Source organism: Ostrea edulis, chromosome 1, assembly GCF_947568905.1.
Source record: "Ostrea edulis chromosome 1, xbOstEdul1.1, whole genome shotgun sequence".
Lineage (NCBI taxonomy): Eukaryota > Metazoa > Mollusca > Bivalvia > Ostreida > Ostreidae > Ostrea > Ostrea edulis.
The window spans coordinates 69374160-69401924 of record NC_079164.1 but is presented as its reverse complement, the minus strand read 5'-3'; the positions used below and the strand labels follow the sequence as shown (position 1 = coordinate 69401924).

Below are 27765 nucleotides of genomic sequence, written 5' to 3'. Positions count from 1 at the left end.
ACGGAGACGACTGGATCGTATTAGACGAGACCGGTTCGGATCACTCATCATGGTCTCCTGGACCAGGAGCAAGGTTACAGGAGCAGTCAATTGCAGGAGAACACTTCCTACCAGAGACAGCCTCTGCAGTGGTATCTGATGCCGGCACTCGGATGTCCGTGTCTAGGGCTTCATGCTCTGGCACGTCTCCAACCCATAACCAGAGCTACCATTGCCCAGTCTGTGGCAAAGGCCTGTCTGGACATGTGAAACGGCATGTCTTACGCAGCCACCTGCCATGGTTTTGGATAGGTAATCTCTCCTGCTGGGAGTGCAGACAATTGGAAGGGTCAGCCCTTAGCCTGACTGTGAAGCACACTATGGCCCATAAGGGACAGCAGAGGTCCTTAGACGATGATAACCTACATGAGTGGTGCCAGCTGTTCAATGGGTCATTACGTTTACTCAGAGAATGGTTTCGTGCAGAGGATCTAAATGATCTCTTACAACTATTGGTAACTCAAATTAACATCCCAGGTGGGGAATTTACTGTTTCTGAACATCAACTGATGGCATTCTACAGCGATCATTACAGTGACAGCCAACCATGCTCGTACATAATTTCCCCTCTAAACCACATAGTGTGTACTCCATTGGCAAGTCATATCCACTATTCTCAAGGGTCAGACCCCGGAGCGTCAGGAAATGTTCAAGAACCATCAATGTAGTCTCCTAACCACAGGGATGACTGTAGATAAGCCAATCATTTTTGAAGAGCCGGTATCACTAGTGGACAGTCACTTCCATCTGGACAAAGTTCTCCAACGTTCCAGCAATCTCAACTGGCCTCATCTGCAAGATGCCCTTCAGGGCAGAGGTTATGTGGACTTGGCAATTGCCAACTATGTATTTCCTAGAGAATGGGATGCTTGGGAACAACAAATAGCGTCGGCCACTAACCTGAAGGTTTCCTTTGGCATCCACCCTCACTCTGTATGTGATGCCCACCCTGACATCCTGACAAGGCTCTCTGAATTGGCTAGCTTGCCACAGTGCTGCGCTATTGGTGAAATTGGCATAGATCTAACATCGCAGTGCAGCTGTAATCCATGCCATAACCCTCAGGACTGCCAGCGTGAGCGCCTCAGGAAACAGTTGGACTTCCTTGCAGAAATGCTTCTGATGGCTCGTGACTTGGGCAAGCCCGTCATACTACACTGTCGAGACAATGGCACGGGTGAAGCAGCAGTGCACACACTCGCTACCATACACATGATGGATATGTCGGATCATGTCTTTCATAGACACTGCTTCATTGGCGAGTTAGAGGAGCTGCGGCAGTGGCAGAGGGAATTGACCCATGTCAAGTTTGGGGTCACAATGAAATCCGTGCAGGACCCGAGGATGATAGCATTAATACCGCCGGAGCAACTTTTGCTTGAGACAGATGCCCCCTATCTTCCTCCTGCTCTTGGATGCCGCCTCAATCATCCTTGGAATATTCTCTCCTTGGCCAAGCAAGTATCCTTTATAAGGAATATGCCGGCATCCCTTCTGTTGAAGATAGCCAACACTAATGCCATGGAGATCTATAGTCATCGAGTCCACTAACTATATATAGTGCCAGTCTTCTTATTGTTATAATTTTTTTTCTTTGTGGACCTCATTTTGGATTGTACATACATTTTTCATATATATGTACTTAGAAAAAGTGCATGAATTCTGTTATCTGATGTTTGCTGTTACGTATTGGTCTTCGCATATCTTGAGGACAATTCAATTATTATTATACTCCATGTCCTATTGTTGAACTGTTTGGGGGGGTGGATTTTACATAGCTGTAAAGTTAATATAGTATTAATTCGCCAATGAACATCATCGGCTCTACAAGGAGGGGAGGAGTGTGGTACCACAGCCCGACTCATCTGCGTACGATCTATCTAACGATATATTGATATCCTGACCCGCCATCTTGCCAGACGTTTCTACGGACACAGCCTGTCTAAAGGACATATCTGGAGGGATTTGTCAGGTATTTCCTCGACTATTACGACAGTTTGTTTCTGTCCACATTAAGGAAACACTTTTCTTTAGATGAGGAAAGAAACAGACCGTATTTGTAACAAATGTCGACATAAGTGTCGGAATATAAAGGAGTCCAATACAAGACAACCTATGCTTCTTAGACCAGCCACCGAAGACGAAAAAAAAAGAACCCACATTTCATTCTCCAAAACAGAAGCGCACAAAGTCTCCATTTTCAAGTCCTCCGACTATTCCCTTGTCTATCCCATCATCATCGCAGAGCCATGGCTACTGCTTTGTTTGCAAGAAACCAGGACCGAAGCTTGTCACAGTTTCACATCATGTTCGGATGTTTGTGTTTATCCAGAAAGAAATCATCATTCCAACTGGAGCAAGATGCTGCATACGACACCTAGACAGCGAGAAAATGAATGATGAAGCTTTACATCAAATCAGGACCAATGACAACACAACACTGAACAAAACATCCATCATTGGTCTCATTAAGGTAGCTTTTTTTCCAGCTTGAAATGATAACTGTATGAACATCTATATATATTATAATTAAAATAATAGGTCAAAATCATTATTTTTTATGATGATGTTTTTTTCTGTAGTACCTGCGTGATAAAGCATTTGAACAACAATCCAGGCTTGACTTTGATGATGATTGCAGAATGAGTGATGAAGACTATAGGGTACTGACAGGGTTTTCTCGTCTTGAATTCCATGACATTGGCTCATCAGTTGCCAGTATCAACTCATCTAGAAATCGGAGCAAGAGGACCTGTATAGGCATCCTGTTAATGAAGCTTCGATCAGCGCTTTCCAACAAAATGCTGGCTGTTCTATTTCAGATGACCAAATCTCAAGTAAGCGTTTTATGTATAATTCTTATGAAAATTGTATAAATTCATATCAAACCAACATTGATATACTTAAAAAGGGACAAGAAATTGTTACAGGTGTTAAATTTTGCAGGTACGACGGGCTATTGTATCTGCTAGGACAGCTCTTATAAGAGACTTCGTTCCATACAACCTGGGATTTCAACACATTACACGTGAGGAGGTCATTGAAAACCACACCCGTCAACTGGCAAGAGATCTTTTGAGTGATGACATCACCTCAAACCCTGCGATCTTAGTATTGGATGGAACGTACGCTTACATTAAAAAAAAGTTCTAATTTCGCATTTGCGCGGCGGTCCTACAGTATGCATAAGCACCGACCCCTTATTAAACCAATGATGGTTGTTACTACAAGTGGATACATCGTATCGGTCCTTGGACCCTATCTTGCCAACTCCAAAAATAATGATGCTAACATCCTGAAACACATGATTTGCCATAATGCTGAAGAACTTCGGAACTGGTTGCAAGAAGACGATGTGTTTGTTGTTGATCGCGGATTTAGGGATGCTCAGGATGTTCTGGAAGATCTTGGAATAAGGATGGAGATGCCAGCATTCATGACAAACAGCTGACCACGCTTGATTCTAACAAGTCAAGAGTTGTGACAAAGGTACTTTAATGCTTTTCATATTCTCATTAAATACGAGCTGATTGTGCTCCTTTATGTCATAATCATATTTCAGCTTTAGATATGCAATACAAGTGTATATCAAATAATAAAAAAATGTTTTACTGTATGCGTAACGTTTTATTTGTCTTTCCAGGTCAGGTGAATTGTTGAAGCAGCTAATGGGCGCATTAAGCAGTGGCAGTATTTGGCAAAAACCTTGCCAAACTCGCAAATTCCATCCATCGGTGATTATGTGAGAATTGTAGCAGCTCTTTGCAATAAGTATAGACCACCACTTAGCGTGTCATCAGAGGAGGACCAAGAAATTGCAGCGAAAATGGTTTACCTTTCACAGAGATTAAATATACTGCAGGTTAATATATACATACATTGTACATCAATATCCATACCATATCCAGTGTGAAAATTCTTAAAGATACGTATATGTTTATATATTATTTTAATTAAGAAACCTCAGTTTTATTTTGCTTATGAATTGTCGAATGTTGTTGTGTTTTACAGGAACGTGTGGAAAATGAAGGGCTTGACAGACGAGGGTTTAATTGGACAAAAGTGGATTCAGAGAATGTTACTCAAGAATTTCCAAAGAAAAACGACACTGAATTGCGTCAGCTAACTCTGGGAGTGTACCAACTTCGCATGGCTAAGTCCTACACTCATGAGCACATGGACGTAGACGGTGGATTTGAAATCCTTATAAGTGACGAAATTCAAGGAATGGTGTGCGCCAAGATCCAAAGTCGCCATATATCAGCTAAACAGTACAAATGGTTGGTATTGCAAATGCAAAGCTGGCACAAGAGTTGTAGGAATGTGCGGCCATATCACCAGCGTTATATGGTATTTATCTTTTGGACGGCATCAGGAGTCACTGAAGGGGATAAGGAACTGGACAACATCACTTGAAGACGCATCGGACATCCATGACGTCATTGACGGTTCAGACAGTGATGGAAATGACCATGATGTGGAAGCGTGAGAGAAGGCGAGGGTGTGCTATATCTAGTCTGGGGGGGGGGGGGGGGGTGAATGCGTATGCGTGTGTGTGTGTGAGAGATAGAGAGAGTGCGTGTGAGAAAGTGAATATGCGACGGAGGTTGAGAGCATGTGTGGTGAATGTGTATGAGAAAGATTGTATTGCTGTGTGCGAGAGAGAGAGAGAGAGAGAGAGAGAGAGAGAGAGAGAGAGAGATGTGTGTTTGCGTGTGTACATACACGTATATAAATGTTCTTCGTGTGTTCTTTGTTTCTTGTTTTTCATTAAATATTGCCGTTTTTGGTGAATATATATATAACCAGTAAAATACGATGTTTCATTCCAAATACCAAGCAGATACGTGTAAGATTGTGAATGAATTACTATAGGATTAAACATTCTTTTTGAAGAATTTATCGATGTGTAAACTCCGGACATCAGTTTACTCACAAACTAAATAAAAGAGCGAAGCACTATTATGTTAAGTTTGTGAGTGAAATGTCCGGAGTTTACACATGTATAAATTCTTCAAAAAGAATATTTGAATCTCATAATTTCAATTCATTCAATTTATTAACAATTGCAAAAAATTAAATAGTTTCCCCGCACTATGTTATTTGTTTTCAGGCGTGTATGAATACATCGCGTTTTCAGATTTATTGCTGTATAAACTCTTGTTCAGCTTTATTTTTGTCCAATCAAAATAATTGTAATAAATAACATTGGAATTATAATCTTATAAGCGCAAACAGATTAATTTTATTGTTAGAATCTATGTATCTTATGCATTCCTAAAATTTTGCAGTGTAAACTTTAATACGGTATATTGCGCTTTATAAGCTAAAATCGAATCTACTATTTTGATATTCTCAAAGTTCTCGGAATATCGCTCATATCAATCAAATAAAAGTCAGGATGGAATTCCAGTGTGCTCCATTTCATGAGAAATTACATAGATGACGCTACGAACTTCGTATAACATTCGGTGATTTAAATGAGAGACACTTTAATTTTATCGCCATTTATCTTCCGAATGCACGCAACACAGTTAATGAAAATGTAAACAGAAATAAATCTTTTTAAAATTCCTTCATACAAACGAAATTTTGAGAAAGACAATAGAACTATATAGCTGTAAGATATGATTCTATAATTATTTCATTCATCTGATGGTCTAAACATTCCACATTTGCTCCGTTTTAGCTTCACACAGTTAATCGCAACGTTGTTTTTGCCGTTGTGCGGCATTCCAGATTTTACTTTCATTATCATCAAATTCAGTATCAAAACAAAACCAACAATTTCAATATATTTTGAAAGTTGATACTCTTATGTGTGGTACAAATTTTATTTTCCTACAATGCCGAACGTCACAAATCATTGCTTGACTATACATATATATATATATATATAACTTTTGGGAAGAGCTTTCGTTAAAGTATAACGTCAAAGTGAGCGACGTCGACAATTTGATATGGGGTTTTCCGTTGAATATATTAGAGCTGTTATTGAAGATAAAGGATAACAATGGTCATATTCATAAATGGCACATTCTCAAGTACCAGATTTAGCATTTTTGTGAGTTTCCAGGACAGGGCAGATTTTGACCAAAACCGTACCTTGTCCTTAGACAATATTGTACCCAAATATAGATATAAGTGTATTACTTCATTAAATATAAAGGTTTTGAGGATATCTTCATTATTTCCATTTCTGCAACTGCTCAAATATTGAGTCTTTTTAATAACGTTTTAATGACGTTGTTTGTAGCATTGTAATGTTATTGCAGTTATTTTCAAATAGTTATGATAAATAGCCTAAAATTGTAACCCAATATTCTACTTCTCCATAGATGAATAGTCACGACTGTACTGAATTTGACTGGCGTAACTGAAATCTGTATTAATTATCCACGTGTCATTATTACAAAGATCTCCACCCCTCCCCCAATAAAAACAGCAACAACATCGGTCTGTAAAACACAATTTCAGCATGAAATGTGTTTTATTAAATAATGTGAAAGTTACGATGCACTCTACATTACTTTACATAATTAGATGAAATGTGGATTTAAAATATAATATTTCAAAATTTTTACATGTACAATTACTAACTGATAAAAATCATTTTGGGCGTGATTAACTAATTATCGTCAATTAACGTTAAACAAAAGTATGGTTTGCACTACTCTTCTTGTCCATCATAATCGACAGTCTCCTCATCCTCGGAGCTGTCGATGGATCTCGCCGCATCATCCACTTCCTCTGTCCAGTCACAAATACCACAAGACTCGTTCTGATATCTAGCAAAGGCTAAATACCAGATAATACAGGATAAGTGACCGCACATTCCAACAACCCGGGCTCCATTTTTACAGGTACAATACCAGGACAAGATGGTGATATCGTATTTTATCCATATGGAATACTTTTTAGATGAAGTGCGGCTTTGAATTTTGGCACTGACAATATTGGGTATATCATCGCTCACAAGAATTTCAAATAATCCATCATCTGTGAGATGTTCTGCCGCATACGATTTTGTCGTCTCTAGCTGATAGACACCAATTGTAAGGTTTCTGATCTCTCCCTCAGTAAGCCTGGGAAAATCGGTGATGGTGTTGCTGTCAGCGTCGATGGAAGTCCATTTCATGGATCTTTTATCAAGCCCTGCAAAAGTATAATGACTCAACATATGAACTCAAATTTGAAATTACACATGGCTTATAGGAGTTATGAGATTGGTCACTGTTCGTTATCTTCAACTTTCATGTAATAGAACATATGTACAATTACCATTATGTAAAACAAACATGTCATCAATCATTAACATACCGTTTTCAAGAACAAACTGTTGAAGTTCGTTTGTCTTTTTGGCCAACATTGTCATTGTTGATGCAATGGTGATATCATCATCAAATGTTCCAGAGTTGATAGGAGGCCGGTACTTTTTACAAAGACTACAGACAATCCTAACATAATCTCCAATACACGGGATCTGGCTGTTTGGAAGTGTTTTATCAAGATATCTCCATGCCTTTATTCTTCCATTTACGGATTCAACAACCCATCTGACCTAAAATGAACAATAAACATACTTGACAACATTACTTGACATCACAACTTTCAGTAGAGTTAAAGTTTTCAATCAATTGCATGATATTTCAAATCTTTGATATATCAGTGCATTAGCATGAAATAGATAAGGTAAACATTCATTGTTCAAACTGCAGATCCATTTTATTCAGAAAGATAACAGGCTTAGCTATACCTTTGTTACAAGTCTGGAACTGTTAGCTTCCTCTGTAGACAATTGCTTCAGGCCCCTCGGGATAAACGCAGGCATCTCCATACGTATACCCAGGTCATTCAAAAGTGATTCTGAATCCCGGAAACCTCTATCAACAACAAATATATCGTCCTCTCTGACCCAGGTCTTTATTTCATCTGTGTTTGAATGAATCGAATGGTTGAGAATAGAGGAGTCATTGTTCTTTGGATCTGACATCGGACAGAATTTGTTGTGCAAGTGGCCTTGTATGAGTCTGAATGATCTCTTCTCTTGTGATGTGGGAAAATCCGAGGTTCCTTGGGACAAATTCTGCCATCAGAGCCTTCCTTGCAGATTGTACTGCCCTGCGAATCTGCAATAATATTATCATTCAATAAAATCTATATTTCTAATATTCATATATTATGTGCACAAATCATTACCTTCAAAGTTAACCTAATAATTTTATTTACCTGGAATTTTTTCATATTGAAGATTGTTCCAAGCATTTGGTTGTCCATTCCAGAACGTACATACATGTATATTAATGTAGCTTAGTCATGCAAAAGGATGGTTTCACAGGTACGGATTGGCCTGGTCTTTGTTGGTCTTATGGTGTTAAAATTTGTCATGATGTCATCAAACTGCTCTCTAGTGAGTCCGGTTAAATTATAATAGTCTGAGTCACTTAAACCCGTAGGTTCATCGAAGTCAAGTTTTGTACCCTCGTTTTAAGGACCTCCTCTCTAGCTTGCTGTAAAAGCTCCAGTATTGCGGATCTGAACATTGATGAGGCAGGGATCCTTAGAAGCCTTGACCTTGTCTATGGCGTCTTTGGAGAGAATTCCGTTTTCAATGTGACTTGGACAGCATCGTGATCCTGATTGCACAAATATTTCACTTTGAATATAAGTTCTGTATCTAGCATAGGTTGGAGTGACAATTAACTTTGGTCCGGGCTTCTTTCACACAAAGCAGTATGGATGACTGATACTGGTGCTAGGGATCGCTAAAGTGACAAACGGCGGACTGTCTGGATACTCTAGGCTGGTATCTTGAAGGGCAGATAATATTAATCTGAAACCGAACTCTGGCTTTAAATGGTAGTATTTTTGGTCTTTTTCTTTTTGTAGCAGAGGTGAGAACATCTATTGCAAATCACTGCTGAAGTTGATATATTAAATACGGCAAAATGCTTCTCCAAGATATTTCTTGTGTCACCGTAACTTTTCTCCTCTCTCTTTGAGAATGGCGTCTTTTTCACAGTACACAATTATGATGTTTGGATCCATTCATTCTGAAATAATTCAATATTTAGATTAATAATTAACGTATAGATCTACACAATTGTCAATTTGAATTAAAATAGAAAATTATGGAAATACACGGATAATTATGCATTTGTTTCTGTTGTTAAAAAACAATGATAAATGCAAAACAGAAACAAGTGTATTTGTGTATATATGTATTGTATTGTACATATTTATTTATTTTCTTTTGTGCGTTTGAACCCCGTTTCATGATTTTAGTCGGGATCGGCCTGCGACTGCAAACTGATATCAGACCGTATTTTCTCTGTTGTTCACACAACGTTATGAATCCGTTGACTAAAACTAAGCAGTGAGTAAAGTATTTATTACTATAGAAAATTCGGTATATATTGTTATTCTTCTGCTCCGTCCGTCTGCCACACTTTCTTCTTCCTCGAACTCCTCTGTTATTTAAAAAAAAGCAGATAAGCATTTTGCAGGTTACGAACACTTCCCCTATAAATTAATCTCGGCTGAGATTCGGCTCGGCAGAATATTTAGAATGAAGCCTTATACGAATCTCGAAGCAGTCCTTCATAATTCATGTTTGGAAATTTACTTTCCTCTGTTAGCGCTAGTGTAGAATTACCTCAAGCCACTGTGTCTTAAAATTGGGTCCCAATTTTCATTGGCCACATTTCATTTTCATTAGCCACACTAAATTCGAAAAAAAAAAAAGAATTTGATATGGTTCAAAGATTTCTATGTGCAAAATACACTGAAACACATACAGTTCTCGTCACCATCCTAGGATCGTCAAGAATAAAAGGAGAGGGTGTGTGTGTGAAAACACATGATAAAATCGTGATTATACACGATTTCAAGACAAGAACCTGGTCACAGTGTTAGTAAGAAAAAAGTCACAACTTTATGCAGAGTACTCTAGGAAATTTTCTAATAAAATACCATTTACTACACGTATTAGATTATCATTCTATATAGAAGAAATGCCTAACCCCTAGACCTTCATGCACAGCTGGCATAAAGCATATAAAGTGGATGCATTGTAAAGTCATTAAAACCCTTCAATATTCCGAAATAATTTTAACAATAAAGGAGAAAATGTAGAGACTCGTCCAACTGGAAATGAATTCGAACCCAGGATCTATACAAATTAAATCCTCTTTCCGCAATGCATTCCATCTGATCTCTAATATCAATTATAGTGACGTTTTCATACAGTCTGGGTGAAAAACGCTAGACCGACGGCTGATTTCTAGTAAAAATATTTGTCGGACTAGTAGATTTTTTCCCGCACTAGCCCAATCGGACTAGTATAAATTTTTTTAATAAAATTATATGTACAGTGTATACACAGGACTTTATCAAAAGTCTGTAAACACTACGGAAGCATATTAGGGCCGCAGCAGTATCTTTTTTTAGTTTGTTATAACAATTTCTAATAATTTGTTATAACAGATTAGTAATTTGTTATAACAAATTACTGATTTAATATAACAAATTACTAATCTGTTTTAACAAATTATCAATCTGTTATAACAAATTACTAATCTGTTATAATAAATTATCAATCTGTTATAACAAATTACTAATCTGTTATAACAAATTACTAATCTGTTATAACAAATTATTGATTATCAATTAATTGTTATTTCAAATTGCTAATTTGTTTTAACAGATTATCAATTTGTTATTTCAATTTACTAAATTGTTATTTAAAATCATTAATTTAACTCGAGCGAGACGTTAAGCATGATACAATCAATCAATCAATCATTAATTTAACAAGAGGCCCACATGTTTTGTTGGTAACCTGAGCATTAGTTAAAAGTATCACTACTGCAAAAGGCTATGAAATCAATACTAATTTTCCTGGTTGCATATCTAAACTACATATAATGTAAATTCTATTCATATTATATTCAGCTTTTGTAGATTAGCTCAGACTCAGGCAATCTTTAAGACTCATGAACCTCTTGTTTTGCTTTATTGCCACTTTAGTTACTACTGTGAATTATTGTAACTTATAAAGCCTTCTAGTACACAATGCTAGATCTGATATTGAGCACATAACTTTCAGTTTGCAGGAAACCCATTTTGAAAATATATGCATGTTCTTGATTGAAACGTTTTTGTACCGATGGTATGTCACATTTTTCTTTAAAAATATCTATGAATAATTATACCTCCCCTTCCCAGAAAGGGGACATATTGTTTAAGTGTGAATTCTTCTTCAATCTTCTTCCGCTTCTCATACTTTGTCCAGGCCATAGCTTTTTAGCTCTTCTGAGCCGAAGGCTCAAAGAGCTAATCATATGGCCATATGTCAGGCGTGCGGTGTGCATCAACTTTTTGGAAAAAGGGCTATATCTCAAGAACACCTTGGCCAATTTTTGTCAAATTTGTCACAGGGTATCCTTGGCTCAAGGGCTTTCATCCATACTAAAACTAGGGTTATGACCCTTTAACAAGGGGAGATAATTAGGAAAATGCAAACAAAAGTAGTGGTTGCTAAAAAATCTTCTTCTCAAGAACCACTTGGCAAATTATCACCAAACTTATGCATAAGGATGAAGATAGGTTGTAGATAAAAAATGTTCAAGGCATCATCCTGGGGCAAAGGGTGGGGTCTCAAGGTCACTTCAAAGTTGACCTTAAATTTTGTTTTGTTAAAACTTTGATATTTTGCTCAGTATAAGGACTAGGATCATCAAATTTTGTCAGTTGATGTATTATAGGACCTAATATCATGTTGTCTCAAAAGTAGGTCATGGTGACCTACTTTTTGAATTTCACAGGTAATTATTATCAAATGGATTTTGATGCATATCTTGGATACTTTTAAGCCTATGATCATCAAAAGTTGTCAGTTGATGGATCATGGGACCTTGAAGTGCATCATGTAAAAAGTATGTCACCATGACCTACTTTCTGAATTTTATGGCTAATCATTTATGAATACATTTTAGGTTGTTATTTCAGATACCGAGAGGTTTAGAATCATCAAACCTTGTAAGCTGATGCATCTAGAGGCCTCAAAACATATTTATAAGAAAGTAGGTCACAGTGACCTACTTTTTGAATTTTGCAGACATTCAAATTTCACATAATCAATTTTAGATACATATTTTGGACACTATGAAAGCTAGGATCATCAAACTTTGTCAGTTGATGCATGTTGAGTCTTCAGAGTGTGTTGACTAAAAATTAGGTCACCGTGACCTATTTTTGGATTATGACGGCTATATTTGAATATTTCAGATACTATTTGACTTACAATCATCAAACTTTGTCAGTTGATGGGTCTTGAGTCTTCAGAGTGTGTCGACCAAAAAGTAGGTCACTGTGACCTACTTTTGGAATTTGACGTTTATATCTGAATATTTCAGATACTATTTGACTTCAATTATCAAACTTTGTCAGTTGATGCATCTTGAGTCTTTGGAGTGTGTCGACCAAAAAATAGGTCACTGTGGCCTTCTTTTGGAATTTGACGGCTATATTTGAATACTATTTGACTTGTCAGTTGATGCATCTTGAGTGTTCAGTGTGACCTACTTTTGGACAGTTACATTTAAATTTTCAGGTACTATTTGACTTAACATCATTAAACTTTGTTAATTGATGAATCTTGGTTAGTGAGAATTTTTGTCTGTTCTACAATGTATCAGAAGAGCGATTCTAGGCCCATGGGCCTCTTGTTTGTCTTTTGACATAGACCTTTTGATATGTGGAGACTATGGAGAGAAATTTAATGATTGTCTATTATGATCTCTTGTCATTGATATTAATAATCTGTTAAATAATTTGATATAACAAATTAATACATGTAATTTGTTTTAAGGAGGTATGCGACACCAGAGAAATTTGATGTAGACGAAAAGTGGAGGATATGTACAACAATATTTGGAAGTTGAAAATTTACAAATTTACTTTATTTTGTCAAAAAATGCAGTTAGTAGAAGGTGATCTGAAAAAAATTTAAAACCCGGCCGGCCCTGCTGGACTCGAACCTGCGACCTACAGTTCAGCAATCGGTATTCTAACCCACTGAGCTACTCGGCTAGGTATTTAGATTGAAAAGGAAAAGTCAAATATTGCTGATATTAATTTTTTCATCCATGTTTTTAAAGGAAGTCAGACATTATAACGATGTAGAGTACTACCTTAACAAATCAATAATTTGTTATAACAGATTACTAATTTGTTATAACAGATTACTAATTTGTTATAACAGATTAGTAATTTGTTATAACAGATTAGTAATTTGTTTTAACAGATTAGTAATTTGTTTTAACAGATTAGTAATTTGTTTTAACAGATTAGTAATTTGTTTTAACAAATTAATAATCTGTTACAACAAATTAATAATGCATACAATTCTGTATACTTTGAATACACGAGATGTGTCCTTTAATGGTTACACTACACAGCCCTGTACAATGTAGTGTACCGGTACAACAGGTTAGCTGGTTGATGGTTACACTACACAGCTCTGTACAATGTAGTGTACCGGTACAACAGGTTAGCTGGTTAATGGTTACATTACACAGCCCTGTACAATGTAGTGTACCGGTACAACAGGTTAGCTGGTTAATGGTTACATTACACAGCCCTGTACAATGTAGTGTACCGGTACAACAGGTTAGCTGGTTAATGGTTACATTACACAGCCCTGTACAATGTAGTGTACCAGTACAACAGGTTAGCTGGTTAATCATTACACTACACAGCTCTGTACAATGTAGTGTACCAGTACAACAGGTTACCTGGTTAATCATTACACTACACAGCCCTGTACAATGTAGTGTACCGGTACAACAGGTTAGCTGGTTAATGGTTACACTACACAGCTCTGTACAATGTAGCATACCAGTAAAACTAGGGCTGTGGTGAATTACATCATGGCAAATTAATAACCACAACACATTGTTGCTTAAGGAAAAATAGTATAAGTATCATTACTTATCGCTATATATATAATATGGATATGGACAAGAATTTGCTCTGATGTGAATAGTGTGAAGAAGAAAAAATTACCCTGAAATAATCTTAAAGTCTTCAAATTTTGTATGAAAGATAGACTCCTAACTTTCAATGATGTTTTCCTAATATGTTTTTAAAACTATAAAAATGATAATTTTCAAACTTGCTTCAGTTCGAAACAAAGGAAATTGATGAATTTAGAGCATGTGATATAGACACGAGTTATTTCCAAATTGAGATGTGAATTTATCTGTCAATTACATCTGTTTGAAAGATAGAAATATTTTGGGGAAATTTTAAAACTAAAATCAATTATTTTCTTTCCTGACATTTTGAAACTGCAGTTATGATATAAGAATTATGACAATCAAATCGTGTCTAGTGTTGATACCTTTGTAACATGCGATGTTGTACCGATGATGCAGTACCAAAATTAACATATAAATAATGTATTTCTTCAACCAATAGGTATGGACTATTGGTGCCAAAAAAGAAACAGTCAACATTCAAAGTATCAAATGTATTTGGAGATGACAGCGATGAGGTTAGTAACTATACATTTGATACCTTGTATCCACAGGGTCTCAGTATATTGAGTTCTTGTGAATCTTCTTGAAACAGGCGTACTAATGATTAAATCTTGTAGCTGGAGTAGATATTTTAACTTTCAAATGTGTTTCTCGTTGTTTTTTTTTCACCTTTTGTATAAAATTTGCTGAGTGAGCATGACATTGTTTAGATTTTGATCACTTAAGCTTTGACTTGTGGGAAATGAGACATGCACTTTTCCTGTATTTTTAAAACTAGCTTGTAATGGCAAAATGTTAACCTTACCCAGCTGCAATCTTCTATAAACACAGCAAATAGTTCAATAACCAAAGATGAACACATCATTTTATTTTTCAAAATTAAACCAAAGATGAAAACACCATTTTATATTTCAAAATTAATAAAAGTAATTTAAGAATCAACATGATCAATTGCATTTGAAAACATTTATCTGATATACATGTATTAGGATAATGTTTGTTTATCTGATTCACCACTTTAATTTATTTTTGACTGAATGATATTTACGCCGCAGTATGCTGGTGCATGGGCAGCTATTCCCTTGCTTGATCTTACTTGAACCCACTTTAATAAACAGTGAACATTAAAACATTATTGTGTACATTGGATAAATGAATAAGAATTGCTTTTGGGGGGAGGGGGGATCATCATTCACTATATTGAATAGTAGGCAGAGGTTTTGGCCCTTAATTTTGCAGATTTGGCCCAATACTTCCTATTACCAGCCCGTCAGAGTTACCGATCGTGCTTTGATGACTCTTGCGCGTCAATGAACAAATTAAGTCTTGCGAGCAAGTGCGAGATTACCGGGACATAAGTAAAATGTTGATAGCCCCCCTCTTTTAAATATAACCACCCCCCCCCCTTTTAATATATATATTTGAAAAAACAATGTGTCATGGTAAATAGCCATATATAGTCAAATTACGTATTTAAAAAATTTCAAAAATCGATATTTTCTATCCGAATTCCGCTAATTGTATGATAAAATATCTTCATAGTCTGACAGAATAAGTTTAAAAGCATATGAATCCCATTATTTGCAAGAAAATTTCGTTATGTTGGATGTGCATAGGTTTTTACCTTAACAGTTCTTCTTGCAGTTGATGCTTTACATTGGTCAAAGAGGTATAGCGCATTTGCTGATGAAATGGCCGACTCAGAAATCTAAATGGAAAACACCAGTTTCCAATAATAGACTGGAGTGTTATATTTAAATATAAGGCCAACGTTTTTGATGTTTCATTAACCAAGATAAATAACTGCCGCAGTTTAGCATTACTGACATTTATACATGTATGAGTCGTTCTTTAATTAATAGACCATTTTCCTATTTGGAATGATGAACTGTACAATATTTTTATAGGTGCATTCATATTACACAACAACCCTTTTACATATGGCATTACTTAACTCACTGTCTTTTTCTGACATGACTGCAGCGCCTTTAATTGATGTCATCAGTTCATTTGCCTTTGGTTGCAGATAATTCGAGTGTTTAGCTTTGCTTAAATATCATATGACAGCTGCTACATAAGTTTTTATATATTTTTTTGAGTAGTCAAACCGTATAACAGTTCTTTTCCTCCCATGACCTATTTTTACTTATTATATGCTGTGCATTTGTTTCCTTTTTCTTGTAGTATTTGTTTAGATTTTCGTCAGCCTTCAGGGGCGGATCCATGAATTGCGGTTATGGGAGGAGGGGGGGACAAACCACTTTATGAGGCAGGGGGTCTGGGGGCAAAGCCCTGGTGGGGGCCCAGGGGGCAAAGAGAAACTTTTGGATTTTACAGATGTTATAGGGCTTGAAATATATCTCCTATTTAGTCTTTTTTATTATTTTCTATCATTTTTTATGAGGTGAAATTAATAAAATGATGCAAATTTTAAGGGTTTTTGGAAAAAATTAAGTTCTCTCCATAATGTAATTCAAGAAATCAATAGATTTTGTCATTTGTTTCTTTGGGAGTGGAATAAATTATTGCTTCTTACATTGTTTAGTACATTTTTCTAAACAAGATACCACGATTTACCTTCAGTTTGAAAATTTTAGGGGGGGGGGGGGCTGGCTGCGCCCCCCTTTAAATCCGCCACTGGCCACATTACAGTTTGAAAATTCTGTGCACACAGGAACATGTTAGTGTAAACAAACGGAACTACAGTGATCTCGTAATAAATTCCCTTTCTTTAAGTCGTAACTTGCAAATATTAGAAGTTATGATGAAAATGACTAATATTTGTTATAATATATGTATCACATTTAAAACACCCCCAACCCCAACCCCTCAAGAACACAACCACCAAAAAACGAAAAGCAAAAAAAAAAACAAAAAAAAATTGGAAAAATATTGGACTTGAACTCGGAATGATGTATAGTTTAAGTGTAAGATTACTGAACACCTAAACCACTAGGCCACCCAGGCATGTAAGTTTAAAGGTTTAATGTTTGACAGGCAGCTAAACCTCAAGGTAAATTTTGAGAACGATTTTTTCATATTTTATCCATTTTCAACAAGAGGGCCACCTTATACCAAATTTCCTCAAACAGACTTTTATACAGTCATAATCAAGTAAAACAATTTCAGTGTTTTATTTCTGGTTTATGGTGGCCTTTTGCAAGAGTTTGCAATTTTTTGTGCCCATTACGTTACATCTACTATATATTATACTCTATTTAATCATGGTGATGTTTATGCTTATCAAATAAAGATACTATCAACATATAGATATCTTTATTAAGTAATTTGGGTAAACACAAGTATAAACTGACATTGTATAGCAGAATATTTGTAAAAAATTATATTTTAAAAAAAGGTATTTATGCAGGCGAAATTGCATACCAAGTGCGCTATACCCCTTTAGCAAATTCAGTACCTGTGCTCCCTCACATAGTTTAAGAAGTTAGTCTTTTTTTGGTTAAAATAGTTGATTTCTTTTAATTTTAAAATTTTGATCAGTGTTGTGTTTTGCAGTTGATTCGTATTCAATGCCATATTACGTGTGCCTATTGTTTACGTTGTCCAGGTAGCACGACTTTACGCGCCTTTAATTTGAAGAGTTCCACTAATGGAAATCAAAAGTATTGAAGTTAGGATTTCAAAAACTATGGAGGTTTGGCCTTGTCTCAATTACTTGCAATATTAAATGGTCTGAAAATCAGGTCCTTTGAAAAATGCTCAATTGCAATATACCAACTGTCGATCTCTAGGATGACCTTGGGTCATTCATGTATGCAATTAACTGTTGTGACTGGGAAGAAGGCTGTAGTCAGTACTGGTTTTCTGTCTGATCAGTCTAACTGAAACTTCCTCTTACTTGTCTCTATGAAGAAGAGCAGTATAAGCACAAAACTATAGAGGAGTCACAGATAGGTTGTAAAGGTGTTGTGAAAGTGAACTAATTTTAGGATTTCTTTAGTTTGCTATTACTGTTTGTACAGTATACTGTTGAATATCAAATGAATTCTCTTTTTAGCTGAAAGCTCAAGTGAGCTTTTCTGGTCGCCTGTTGTCTGTCCGTCCGTCCGTCTGTCTGTAAACTTTTACATTTTCAACTTCTCCAGAACCACTGGGCCAATTTCAACCAAACTTGTCCACAAGCATCCTTTGGTGAAGGGCTTTCAGGTTTGTTCAAATGAAGGGCCTTGTCCGTTTCAAAGGGGAGATAATCACAAAAATGCAAAAATCTTCTCAAGAACCACTTGGCCAGAAAAGCTGAAATTTACATGAAAGCTTGCTGACATAGTGCAGATTCATATTTGTTAAAATCATGGCCCCCGGGGGTTGGATGGGGCCACAATAGGGGATCAAAGTTTTACATACAAATATATAGGAAAAATCTTTGATAATCTTCTCAAGAACCACTGAGCCAGAAAAGCTGAGATTTACATGAAGGCTTCCTGACATAGTGCAGATTTAATTTTATGAAAATCATGGCCCCCCAGGAGTTGGATGGGGCCACAATAGGGGATCAAAGTTTTACATACAAATATATAGGGAAAATCTTTAAAAATCTTCTTCTCAAAAACTACTGAACCTGGAAAGTGGAAATTTGCATGAAAGCTTTCTAACATATTGCAGATTAATGTTTGTAAAAACCATGCACCCCAGGGGCAGGATGGAGCCACAAGGGGGAGGGATCAAAGTTTTACATAGAAATATATAGGGAAAATCTTTAAAAATCTTCTTCTCAAAAACTACTTGGCCAAGAAAGTGGAAATTAACATTAAAGCTTCCTAACATAGTGCAGATTGAAATTTGTTCAAATCATGGCCCCTGAGGATAGGATGGGGCCACAATAGGGGATCAAAGTTTTGCATACAAATATATAGGGATGATCATTAAAAGTGTTCTTCTGAAAAATCACTGGGCCAGAAAAGTTCACATGAAAGATTCCTGACATAGTCCACATTCCAATTTTGAAAAAATCATGACCCCCAGGAGTAGGTTGGGGCCACAGTAGGGATCAAAGTTTTATATGCGAATATATAGGAAAAATCTTTTTAGATATGAGCCAAGTTGACTCAGGTGAGCGATGTGGCCCATGGGCCTCTTGTTTGTAAATATTGACAAATTTAAGCATTTTTTATTTTAAGGAAACGCCAAAACAAGAAATCAACTCAAGTCTTCAGAAGTCTTCATTGCAGGCCAAACTCAAGAGACAGGTATGTTTAAAATTGTCTATCTAATCCTTCATATTACATGTACTTTGTGAGAAACAAAACATGTTTGAAAAACACATGTTTTCCCAACACATACCTTTTAAACAGATGTATCCACCAACAAACAAAATTTGGAATGAATTGTCCCTTTGATTATTCTTATTTGCCTTGAATATATATAATTTTTATTCACATCACTGGAATCAATGGATTGCTGTGATATGACTTTCTTCCCAGGTTTGGCTAAGTTTCCCTACTTCAACCAGATCCAGACATACTCTATATATGTAACCGTGATGAACAACTCCTTTGGCGTGTTTACCACTCAAAATATGTAACGGTCCCACCTAAAAGTCCTTAATGATTTATATCAAATGAAGTTGATTTCATTCTTATCATAAAATGAATTTGAACTTAACAAGTTGTGGAATGATTTGATGATTAAAAATATACTAGTAGTAAAATTTAGGCAAATTGCAAACATGCATTTCCTGAAATCTCACCGATTTACCAATGGTTGAGTTGGCCGGGACATGTCACTTTTTGAAACATCACTTTCATTTACTCTGAAGGGAAATATCATATAAAAGTGTTTTTGTAATTGGATTTGGAAGGTTTCATTTTGATATCTTTGATTTTTAAGATGGATAACATAAATGAAATCAGAGTGTGCTTTCTTACCAATAAAGTACTGCGGCCGCAAGATATGATAAGCCTGTGGGGAGTTCCTAATCTCAGTTTGATATACATGTATAATGTCAATGCTTCAACCTTGAAACCATGGCATATAATTACAATGCCATCAGTGAAAGAAAGGCGCTATCATACACTACACAGCTGTACAGTAATCAAATATTGTAAACATTTGCCTGACTTAATCAGTTAATTTGGGTTAAGTTGTACAAGGGTTCACTTAAATGAAATGCATCAATATATTAAATAAATTGATATTTTGAACTAGAAAATGCCTCTAAAAGTAAACATGCATGCTTAGAATTACATGCCTCTCTGGCTTGTAAGGTTCACATACCCGCATCTAACTTTACCAGACCCCAGGTATTAAATGTTCAGGATTTTTCAAACACTACATATGCCTTCCTAACCCCAAATTAAATTCTGTGCTAAGAAGATATAGTGACCTGTTGACCTGAAAACCAATGAGTTCATCTAGCAGTGATAATCAAATCGCCTGTGTAGTTTGATAGCTATTCATCAAAAACTTCATGAGTTATTGGTCATGCAACAAATACTACATACATACATGTACATGCTAGAAAATCCTGTCACGAGTAACATCAATGAAGATCAAGACCATGTCAGTAACTAGTCATAACCAAATTGCCCATAAAGTTTAATAATTATCAGGTTAAAGGTTAGGTTTGGACATCTGTTAGAAAAATCAAATGAAATTTGAACTTAAAATTTTGAGGTCATTCATTCATGACCAACCTGCCTATGACATTTAATCACCATAAGACAAAGGTTCTCTGGTTATCAGTTGGACAGCATTTGCTGTATACAAGCTAAAAGAAATTCCTGCAACCTTTGAACTAAAATTTTATAGGGATCATCTACTAGTCATGTCAACCCTGCTTATGAATTTTGATGACCACTTGTTATCTAGTTAACGGTTAGACAACATACGCTACAAACATAGTGACTAACTGATACAAAATTCTTCAAAGGAGAGTGTAAGAAAACAATAAAATTGATTACTAATAAGAAATTCTCAGTCATTTTGGGAAATGATATTCCTGCAATTTGCAAACTGTGCTGCATTACTTACTTACTTAGGCCTGTCGTTCCGTGAGGAACATAGGCCATCGACGACAGTCCTCCAACGAACACGATTCTGGGCTGCTTTTGCTGCGTTGTGCCAGGTTCTGCATAACCATTACATATTCTTTGTTTATAGCACAGCATGAAAAATGGCCACAATATTTAATGGTACGAAAGCACATTCGCACCTGATGCTGAGCGTTTGGCGATGGAACTGTCACTAGCTGTTTTAACGATTTAGGTTTGTCATGGCCGGGAGAACGCTCTAACCTCTAGACCACCGCGGCAGTCGAAAAAATGTTTTGATCTGTAAATGTCCATTAGGTTTATCACCTGTTGATAAACTGTGTGATTTTAAGCTCACTCTGGATGTTCTTACTGAAGGGGAAGACCATGCAAAAACTGTTAATACATTCAATCAGTTTACAATAATTCATATTTTGGTGTGTGCGATCCAATTTCTTTTGCCATCAGAATCTTGAACCAACCAGCACCAACCAAATCTCAGCAGAAATAGAATGTAATTTCCAGGTTTTTGGGGTCAATGTAGTATTTCTATGTCATATTAGTAATTTTTGCATGTATATGCTGCTATCTTGATTTGTGGTGATCAATGTATTACTTGTTGTGCATGTTGATTGATCATCATCATCATCATCGACCGGTTTTGTATTAATCCTCATGTCGAGGGTGTGGCCTGTCTGTCTGTCGAGAGCGAAGTCTTCCTCTTCACGCATGGCGATCCAGTGGGTTGGTAGAGTCCATGTTCAGGGCTACACGATAATGCTTCACGAGTTTGTCCCAAGAAAGCTTTGGTCTGCCTTGGCCCTGCTGTGCACCAATGTTCCTGCATCTGACCTGCGAGACCCAGCTTGTGCTGCGCTTAACGTGTCCAAGCCATCTCAGCCTGCCCAATTGGAGAACTTCAGCAATGTCTCTTATTTTGAGCCTAGATAGAAGAGTCTCAAGGTGGATGTCTTCTTCTGGCTTGACCATTGATATAGTTTAAAATAAATGGATATGACAAATTCATGAAACAAAGAATTGGTTATGTAATTAGTTAAAGGCACATATGCTTAACACAAAACTCTATTAAATATGCATACAAAAAACGACAGTTGTATACATGTAGATATACGGTCAATCATTTAATGAAAAATATATAGTTTCAAGACAGCCTTTCTGAAATGAGCCAAGTGCTGACCACATGACTGTCTAAAATGTCTAAAATATTTGCACACCACATGCTATTTTTGTGCAACTCTTGGTTCAGTGCATATACATGTAACTTATTGTGTTTTACAAATGATCTAGCATACTGAATTATTCTGATAGGTTCTTTTTTCCTATATCTACAGTAAATGAACTCAATTTCAAAACTTCTGACATCATGAATTAATGTTTTTTTCTTTTTGACCACATGTGAAGGTGCACACAATGCATACATTATACAAACAAGGCCAATCAAATGTGTCTTACAGTTAAATTAGTTGAGAACAAATTTTAAATTTCAACCTATTCCTTTCATCTGGGGTGAAATTAGTTCATATTGCATAAGTTGTTATATAATGCCATTATAGACACATTAACAAAGTTGGTTTGGAAACAAAAAGAATATCATGTCTGTACCTTTAAAAAGACAGATATGGAAATCATTTGGTCATCATCTCTCATTTCACTGGTGATTCAGAATCATTTCATTTATACTTGAATTTTTCCCTTCCCATATCCAGGGTTTGTCTTCAAAGTTATCTCTTTTGATTTTATAATTTTCAAAGTGTTTGACTTTAAATTGCATTAAGTCATGAATTTGGTAAACTTTTGTTTCAGACTCAGCTTGAAATAGACAAAGCTCTTGAAGCCGACCCTACAGTGTATGAATATGACAGTATATATGATGATCTTCAAGCCAAGAAAGAAGAGAAGGACCAATCTGTCAAACAGAAGAAAGATAAAAAGGTTGAATATACACAAACATGTTCTTTTATACATCTCTCTATGTTTATAAATGCTGTAATTTGTTTCATATTTAAAATGTTCCTTATCCAATGTTGTTTATTCAAACAAAGTAAAAAACTGGAGACCAACACCTTGAGGTTTAAATTATGGAAAATTCTCAAGAGTGGATGTACCCTGTGGTATTCAACAGGTTCTGCATCCAAAAGTATAAACTTGTAGAAATGGTGATCTGTTATCGTTCTTCAAGTTTATGTTGTTTATTACTCAGCATGTTCACAATTGATTTTTACAGCCCAAGTACATAGCAGGTTTGCTAAAGGCTGCAGAAGAAAGGAAGAGAGAGGATGAAAGACGAGCAGAGAAAAAGGTTCAGAAAGAAAGAGAGAAGGAGGGCGGAGAATTTGATGACAAGGAAGTGTTTGTAACGGGAGCCTACCGCAAAAAGATGCAGGAAATGCAGGCACTAGAGGAGAAAGAGCGGAGAGAAGCAGCTATGGAAGGTGCATTTATTTATTAAGATTATTACATCTGGAGATTATACAGTCAAACTTATTTTAAGAGGCCACCTTAGGGAAGTTATGAAAGTGACCACTTATGACAGGTGGCCTCTTATTCCAGTTTGCCCTGTAAACAGCCAGTCAATCAATATATGAACAAGTTCTAAACTTTATTACACTTCACAGAGTAAAATAAGGTGAATTTCTTAAAAATACTGATCATACATATGTACATTCATTTCCTGTAATGTGTTGTCGCCGTTTTCTTTCTGGATCCACATTATTTTCAAAATCCTCTAGATATTCAGCTTTTCTTTTCAATAGGTTGTTTATCTGAGTCTTGCCAACATTTTTAATTCTGCTGCAATCTTGCGAGAAGATATACCTTTTTTATCCAGATCAAGCACTTTGACTTTTTCAGACAAATTAAAACTTTCAGATTTACATTCAGCGAAGCCATTTCGACAATGTGTTAAAAATGACAAACAATGATAACAGAGTACAGAATATTTAATTTGAACACAAATCTGTTTTTATACAGCTTCAGGTAAACTGACCAGTATTTAATTACCCAAGTGAATGTGTGTTTTCAAAACAATCAGCTATCATCACAGCTGATTAACTCATGTAAGATATCTCTGATAAAACCCTGTCATTGGACAAAATGGCCACCTATTACAGTGTAATTATCAAGTTGGGTGAGGATTTGAGTGGCCGCTGGCTGCATTACACAGGTGGCCATTTATTCCAGTACAAATATATAGGAAAAATCATCTGGAGGAATTGAGAGTGGCCGTTGTTCATGAGTGGCCGCTGATTTCAAGTGGCCGCTAAGAAAAATTTGACTGTATATTAGGATTATTACATCTTGAGAGATTATATACCCCATGGGGATCCCGGTTAGAATAGGTCCTCAGTACCTCTTGCTTGTCGTAAGAGGTGACTAAACGGGATGGTTCTTCAGATAAGACCACAAAAACCAAGGACCCATGTATCGGCAGGTGTGGTACAATAAAAATCCCTCCCTGCTCAAAGGCCTTAAGCACTAAGCATACATGTAGACCTAGATTCTGCAGTCCTTCACCGGCAATGGTGACGTCTCCCTATGAGTGAAAGATTCTTGAGAGAAAATAAATAACTAACCACCTTGAGATTATTTATATGTGTTAACTATCAAGCTGAGAAACTATGGAATCATGAATTGTATTTCCAGTCCTGTTTGAATTAATCTAACGTTGTTAGATGTAAATTTAAATTAATCTAACTTGTATTGTAGAGTTGTTAGATGTAAATTTAATTTACTTTAACATGTATTGTAGAGTTGTTAGATGTAAATTTGAATTAATTTAACGTGTATTGTAGAGTTGTTATATGTAAATTTAAATTGATTTAAGTTGTATTGTAGAGTTGTTAGATGTAAATTTAAATTAATTTAACGTGTATTGTAGAGTTGTTAGACGTAAATTTAAATTAATTTAACGTGTATTGTAGAGTTGTTATATGTAAATTTAAATCAATTTAATGTGTATTGTAGAGTTGTTAGATGTAAATTTAAATTAATTTAACGTGTATTGTAGAGTTGTTAGATGTAAAGAAACAGAGGGATATGAGTGGTTTCTATCGCTACATGTTAAATGAGCAAAGTGGAGGAGTCACATCAACAGCAACTCAGGAATCGGATTCAACGACAGTCCAGGTGAAGTAAGTATTGAGTCTGACAGAGTGCCTGTTGTTGTACCTCTATAACAGTCCAGGTGAAGTAAGTATTGAGTCTGACAGAGTGCCTGCTGTTGTACCTCTATAACAATCCAGGTGAAGTAAGTATTGAGTCTGACAGAGTGCCTGTTGTTGTACCTCTATAACAGTCCAGTTGAAGTACATATTGAGTCTGACAGAGTGCCTGCTGTTGTACCTCTATAACAGTCCAGGTGAAGTAAGTATTGAGTCTGTCAGAGTGCCTGTTGTTGTACCTGTATAACAGTCCAGGTGAAGTAAGTATTGAGTCTGTCAGAGTGCCTGTTGTTGTACCTGTATAACAGTCCAGGTGAAGTAAGTATTGAGTTTGACAGAGTGCCTGTTGTTGTACCTGTATAACAGTCCAGGTGAAGTAAGTATTGAGTCTGTCAGAGTGCCTGTTGTTGTACCTGTATAACAGTCCAGGTGAAGTAAGTATTGAGTTTGACAGAGTGCCTGTTGTTGTACCTCTATAACAATCCAGGTGAAGTAAGTATTGAGTCTGACAGTGTTTGTTGATGTAACACTCAGATAATCAAAGTGAAGTAAGTATTGAAAATGTCCTTAACACAAGTTAAGCAACAACAACATGTCCTTAGCACACGTTAACTAAAAAACATGTCCTTAACCCAAATTAACTACCAACAAGTTAACTTTATACAACATTTCCTTAATACAAATAACTACCATAAGTTAATTAACAACATGTCCGTAACAAAAATAACTACCATAAATTAACTAACAACAGCATGTCCTTAAAATAAGTTGACCAACATGTCCTTAACACAAATTAAATACCAACAAGTTAATTAACAACATGTCCTTTACTCAGTTCATTACTAAGTCTTTGACACAAGTTAACCAATAACTGCATATCGTTATTAACACAAGTTAGGTAACAACAAAATTTCCTTAAGTAGCCAGTGTACACAGTGAACAGTATATAATTCAACAAACAACATGTCTGTAAAACAACCAAAAACATTTAAAGGTAGAAGAATATTCAGTATATTCTGATCTGTTTCAAAATACCTATACATTTTATCTTATTGTTGTATTGTAGGAAAGAACCTGATAGTCCAGAACGGTCGGAATTCAGTGGATCAGGGGGAAAAGAGAGTTCTCAAAATGAAAGTTCACAGAGAGATTACAGACACAGACTGACATCAACGGAAAGAAGCAGGAGGTCTCCATCGCATAATAGAGAAAGAAAAGGAATGGACTCTGATTCTGATTCAGAGGACAAACACCCAAGAAGAAGAGACACGTCTGAATTAATAGACAGACAAAAGAAACGAAAACATTCTCCAGAATCTCAAAAACATAAGGGGAGGTATTCTCCGAAATCACACAGAGACAGGAGTGAGAGTTCTAGTGAAAGAGAAAATTGGAAAAATAAACAGAGATACAAAAGGGAGAGTGATTCAGATAGTGAGAAAGTCGGTCGAGACAGGAGGAAAAGATCTAGAACAAAAGAACATGAAGGCAGGCATGAAAGTCCAAAGGACCCTAAACAGCAGGATGATAAATATGACAGGAAAAGTCTGCCAGAGGGAGAAGTCGACAAAAACGTTAAATTGTCAGAGGATACACAGAAAAATACAGTGAATAAGACAGGAGTTGTTTTAAAGAAAACTACAGAATCCGCAGCAAGCGAAGCAAGAAAGAGATATTTAGAGAGAAAGCTGGCAAAGGAGAAAGTGAAATTGATAAGTCAGCAAGAATAACAATATATATATATAATATTGTGAAGTAATATAGGGTAGTCTATTTTCATATTGTGCTCAATAAATTTCAAATTGTTTACAAGTAGTTTGATTTTTGTTTTGTTTTCTTTTTCAAGCATAAAATCATCAATAAGGTGTATTCATTTGTTTCAAGTATAAACATTTTCCAGTCTTGTTTGGTGTAAATTAAAAAAAAATCCCTGGACAAGGGTGAGACCACAATGGAACATTTTACATAGGAGTATACAGGAATAATCTTTTATCAAAGGTTTCTCATGAACATTTCATATCAGATTTTAAACTACATGTGCATGATATATTCTCAAAAACAATAACTAAGGGCTATTGTTTTTCTAAATTTATTTTATTCATGACCCTTTGGGCCACGATATGCGTGCAGGCCTTCAAGTGGTGTTATATTTCCTTTAAAAAAAACCTATATATTTGACAACCCTCTATAATCCATATATATTTTTGCCTGAAAATGGCATTTTCCCTCTATTAGCCGGGTTTAGTCCTATAAATTCCAATAAATGTCTAATCTTTTTTTTCTTTTCTCTTTTTTTTTTTTTTGCACGCTACGCTTACTTAGAAAAATGTAGTTTTTGTTTTCAATCACCTTAACATCCCTCCCCCCTCAAAAAAAAAAGAATATTTAGGTCCTCTGAGTAAACTCAGGTGACCTATTTCAATTGGTCTGTGTCGGTTGTGCATTAACAATTGCCATTCTACTCCTGCATCCCTAATAATATATATATCTATACATGTGTGTGTGTATATATAT

The 27765-nt window shown here is 35.9% G+C and overlaps 2 protein-coding genes and 1 pseudogene across 2 annotated transcripts; 2 read left to right on the top strand and 1 right to left on the bottom strand.

Moving 5' to 3' along the window:
- The first annotated feature begins 548 nt into the window (after positions 1-548).
- On the top strand, positions 549-1590 carry LOC130048064 (3'-5' ssDNA/RNA exonuclease TatD-like; annotated as a pseudogene).
- A 5100-nt stretch (positions 1591-6690) lies between these two features.
- LOC125664864 (uncharacterized) lies at positions 6691-7535 on the bottom strand. Its single transcript, XM_048897669.2, has 2 exons — positions 7360-7535; positions 6691-7194 (listed from the first exon to the last, which is right to left on the bottom strand). The coding sequence occupies exons 1-2, from the start codon at positions 7412-7414 to the stop codon at positions 6710-6712; spliced, it is 540 nt and encodes a 179-aa protein (XP_048753626.2). The 5' UTR covers positions 7415-7535; the 3' UTR covers positions 6691-6709.
- Positions 7536-9317: 1782 nt separating this feature from the next.
- Positions 9318-27066, top strand: LOC125683674 (nuclear speckle splicing regulatory protein 1-like). Its single transcript, XM_048925110.2, has 7 exons — positions 9318-9415; positions 14521-14596; positions 19220-19288; positions 22895-23023; positions 23316-23523; positions 25098-25221; positions 26318-27066. Exons 1-7 carry the CDS (start codon positions 9390-9392, stop codon positions 26979-26981), a joined length of 1296 nt encoding a protein of 431 aa, XP_048781067.2. The 5' UTR covers positions 9318-9389; the 3' UTR covers positions 26982-27066.
- The last annotated feature ends 699 nt before the right edge of the window (positions 27067-27765 follow it).

Excerpts from the sequence above, each read along its gene's own strand:
- LOC125664864 (XM_048897669.2), bottom strand. The coding sequence starts at position 7,414 with ATGACAATGTTGGCCAAAAAGACAAACGAACTTCAACAGTTTGTTCTT. Across the intron at positions 7,195-7,359 it reads ACAGTTTGTTCTTGAAAACG|GGCTTGATAAAAGATCCATG; the intron begins GTATGTTAATGA and ends ATACTTTTGCAG.
- LOC125683674 (XM_048925110.2), top strand. The coding sequence starts at position 9,390 with ATGAATCCGTTGACTAAAACTAAGCA. Across the intron at positions 23,524-25,097 it reads GAGAGAAGCAGCTATGGAAG|AGTTGTTAGATGTAAAGAAA; the intron begins GTGCATTTATTT and ends CGTGTATTGTAG. Across the intron at positions 25,222-26,317 it reads TCAACGACAGTCCAGGTGAA|GAAAGAACCTGATAGTCCAG; the intron begins GTAAGTATTGAG and ends GTTGTATTGTAG.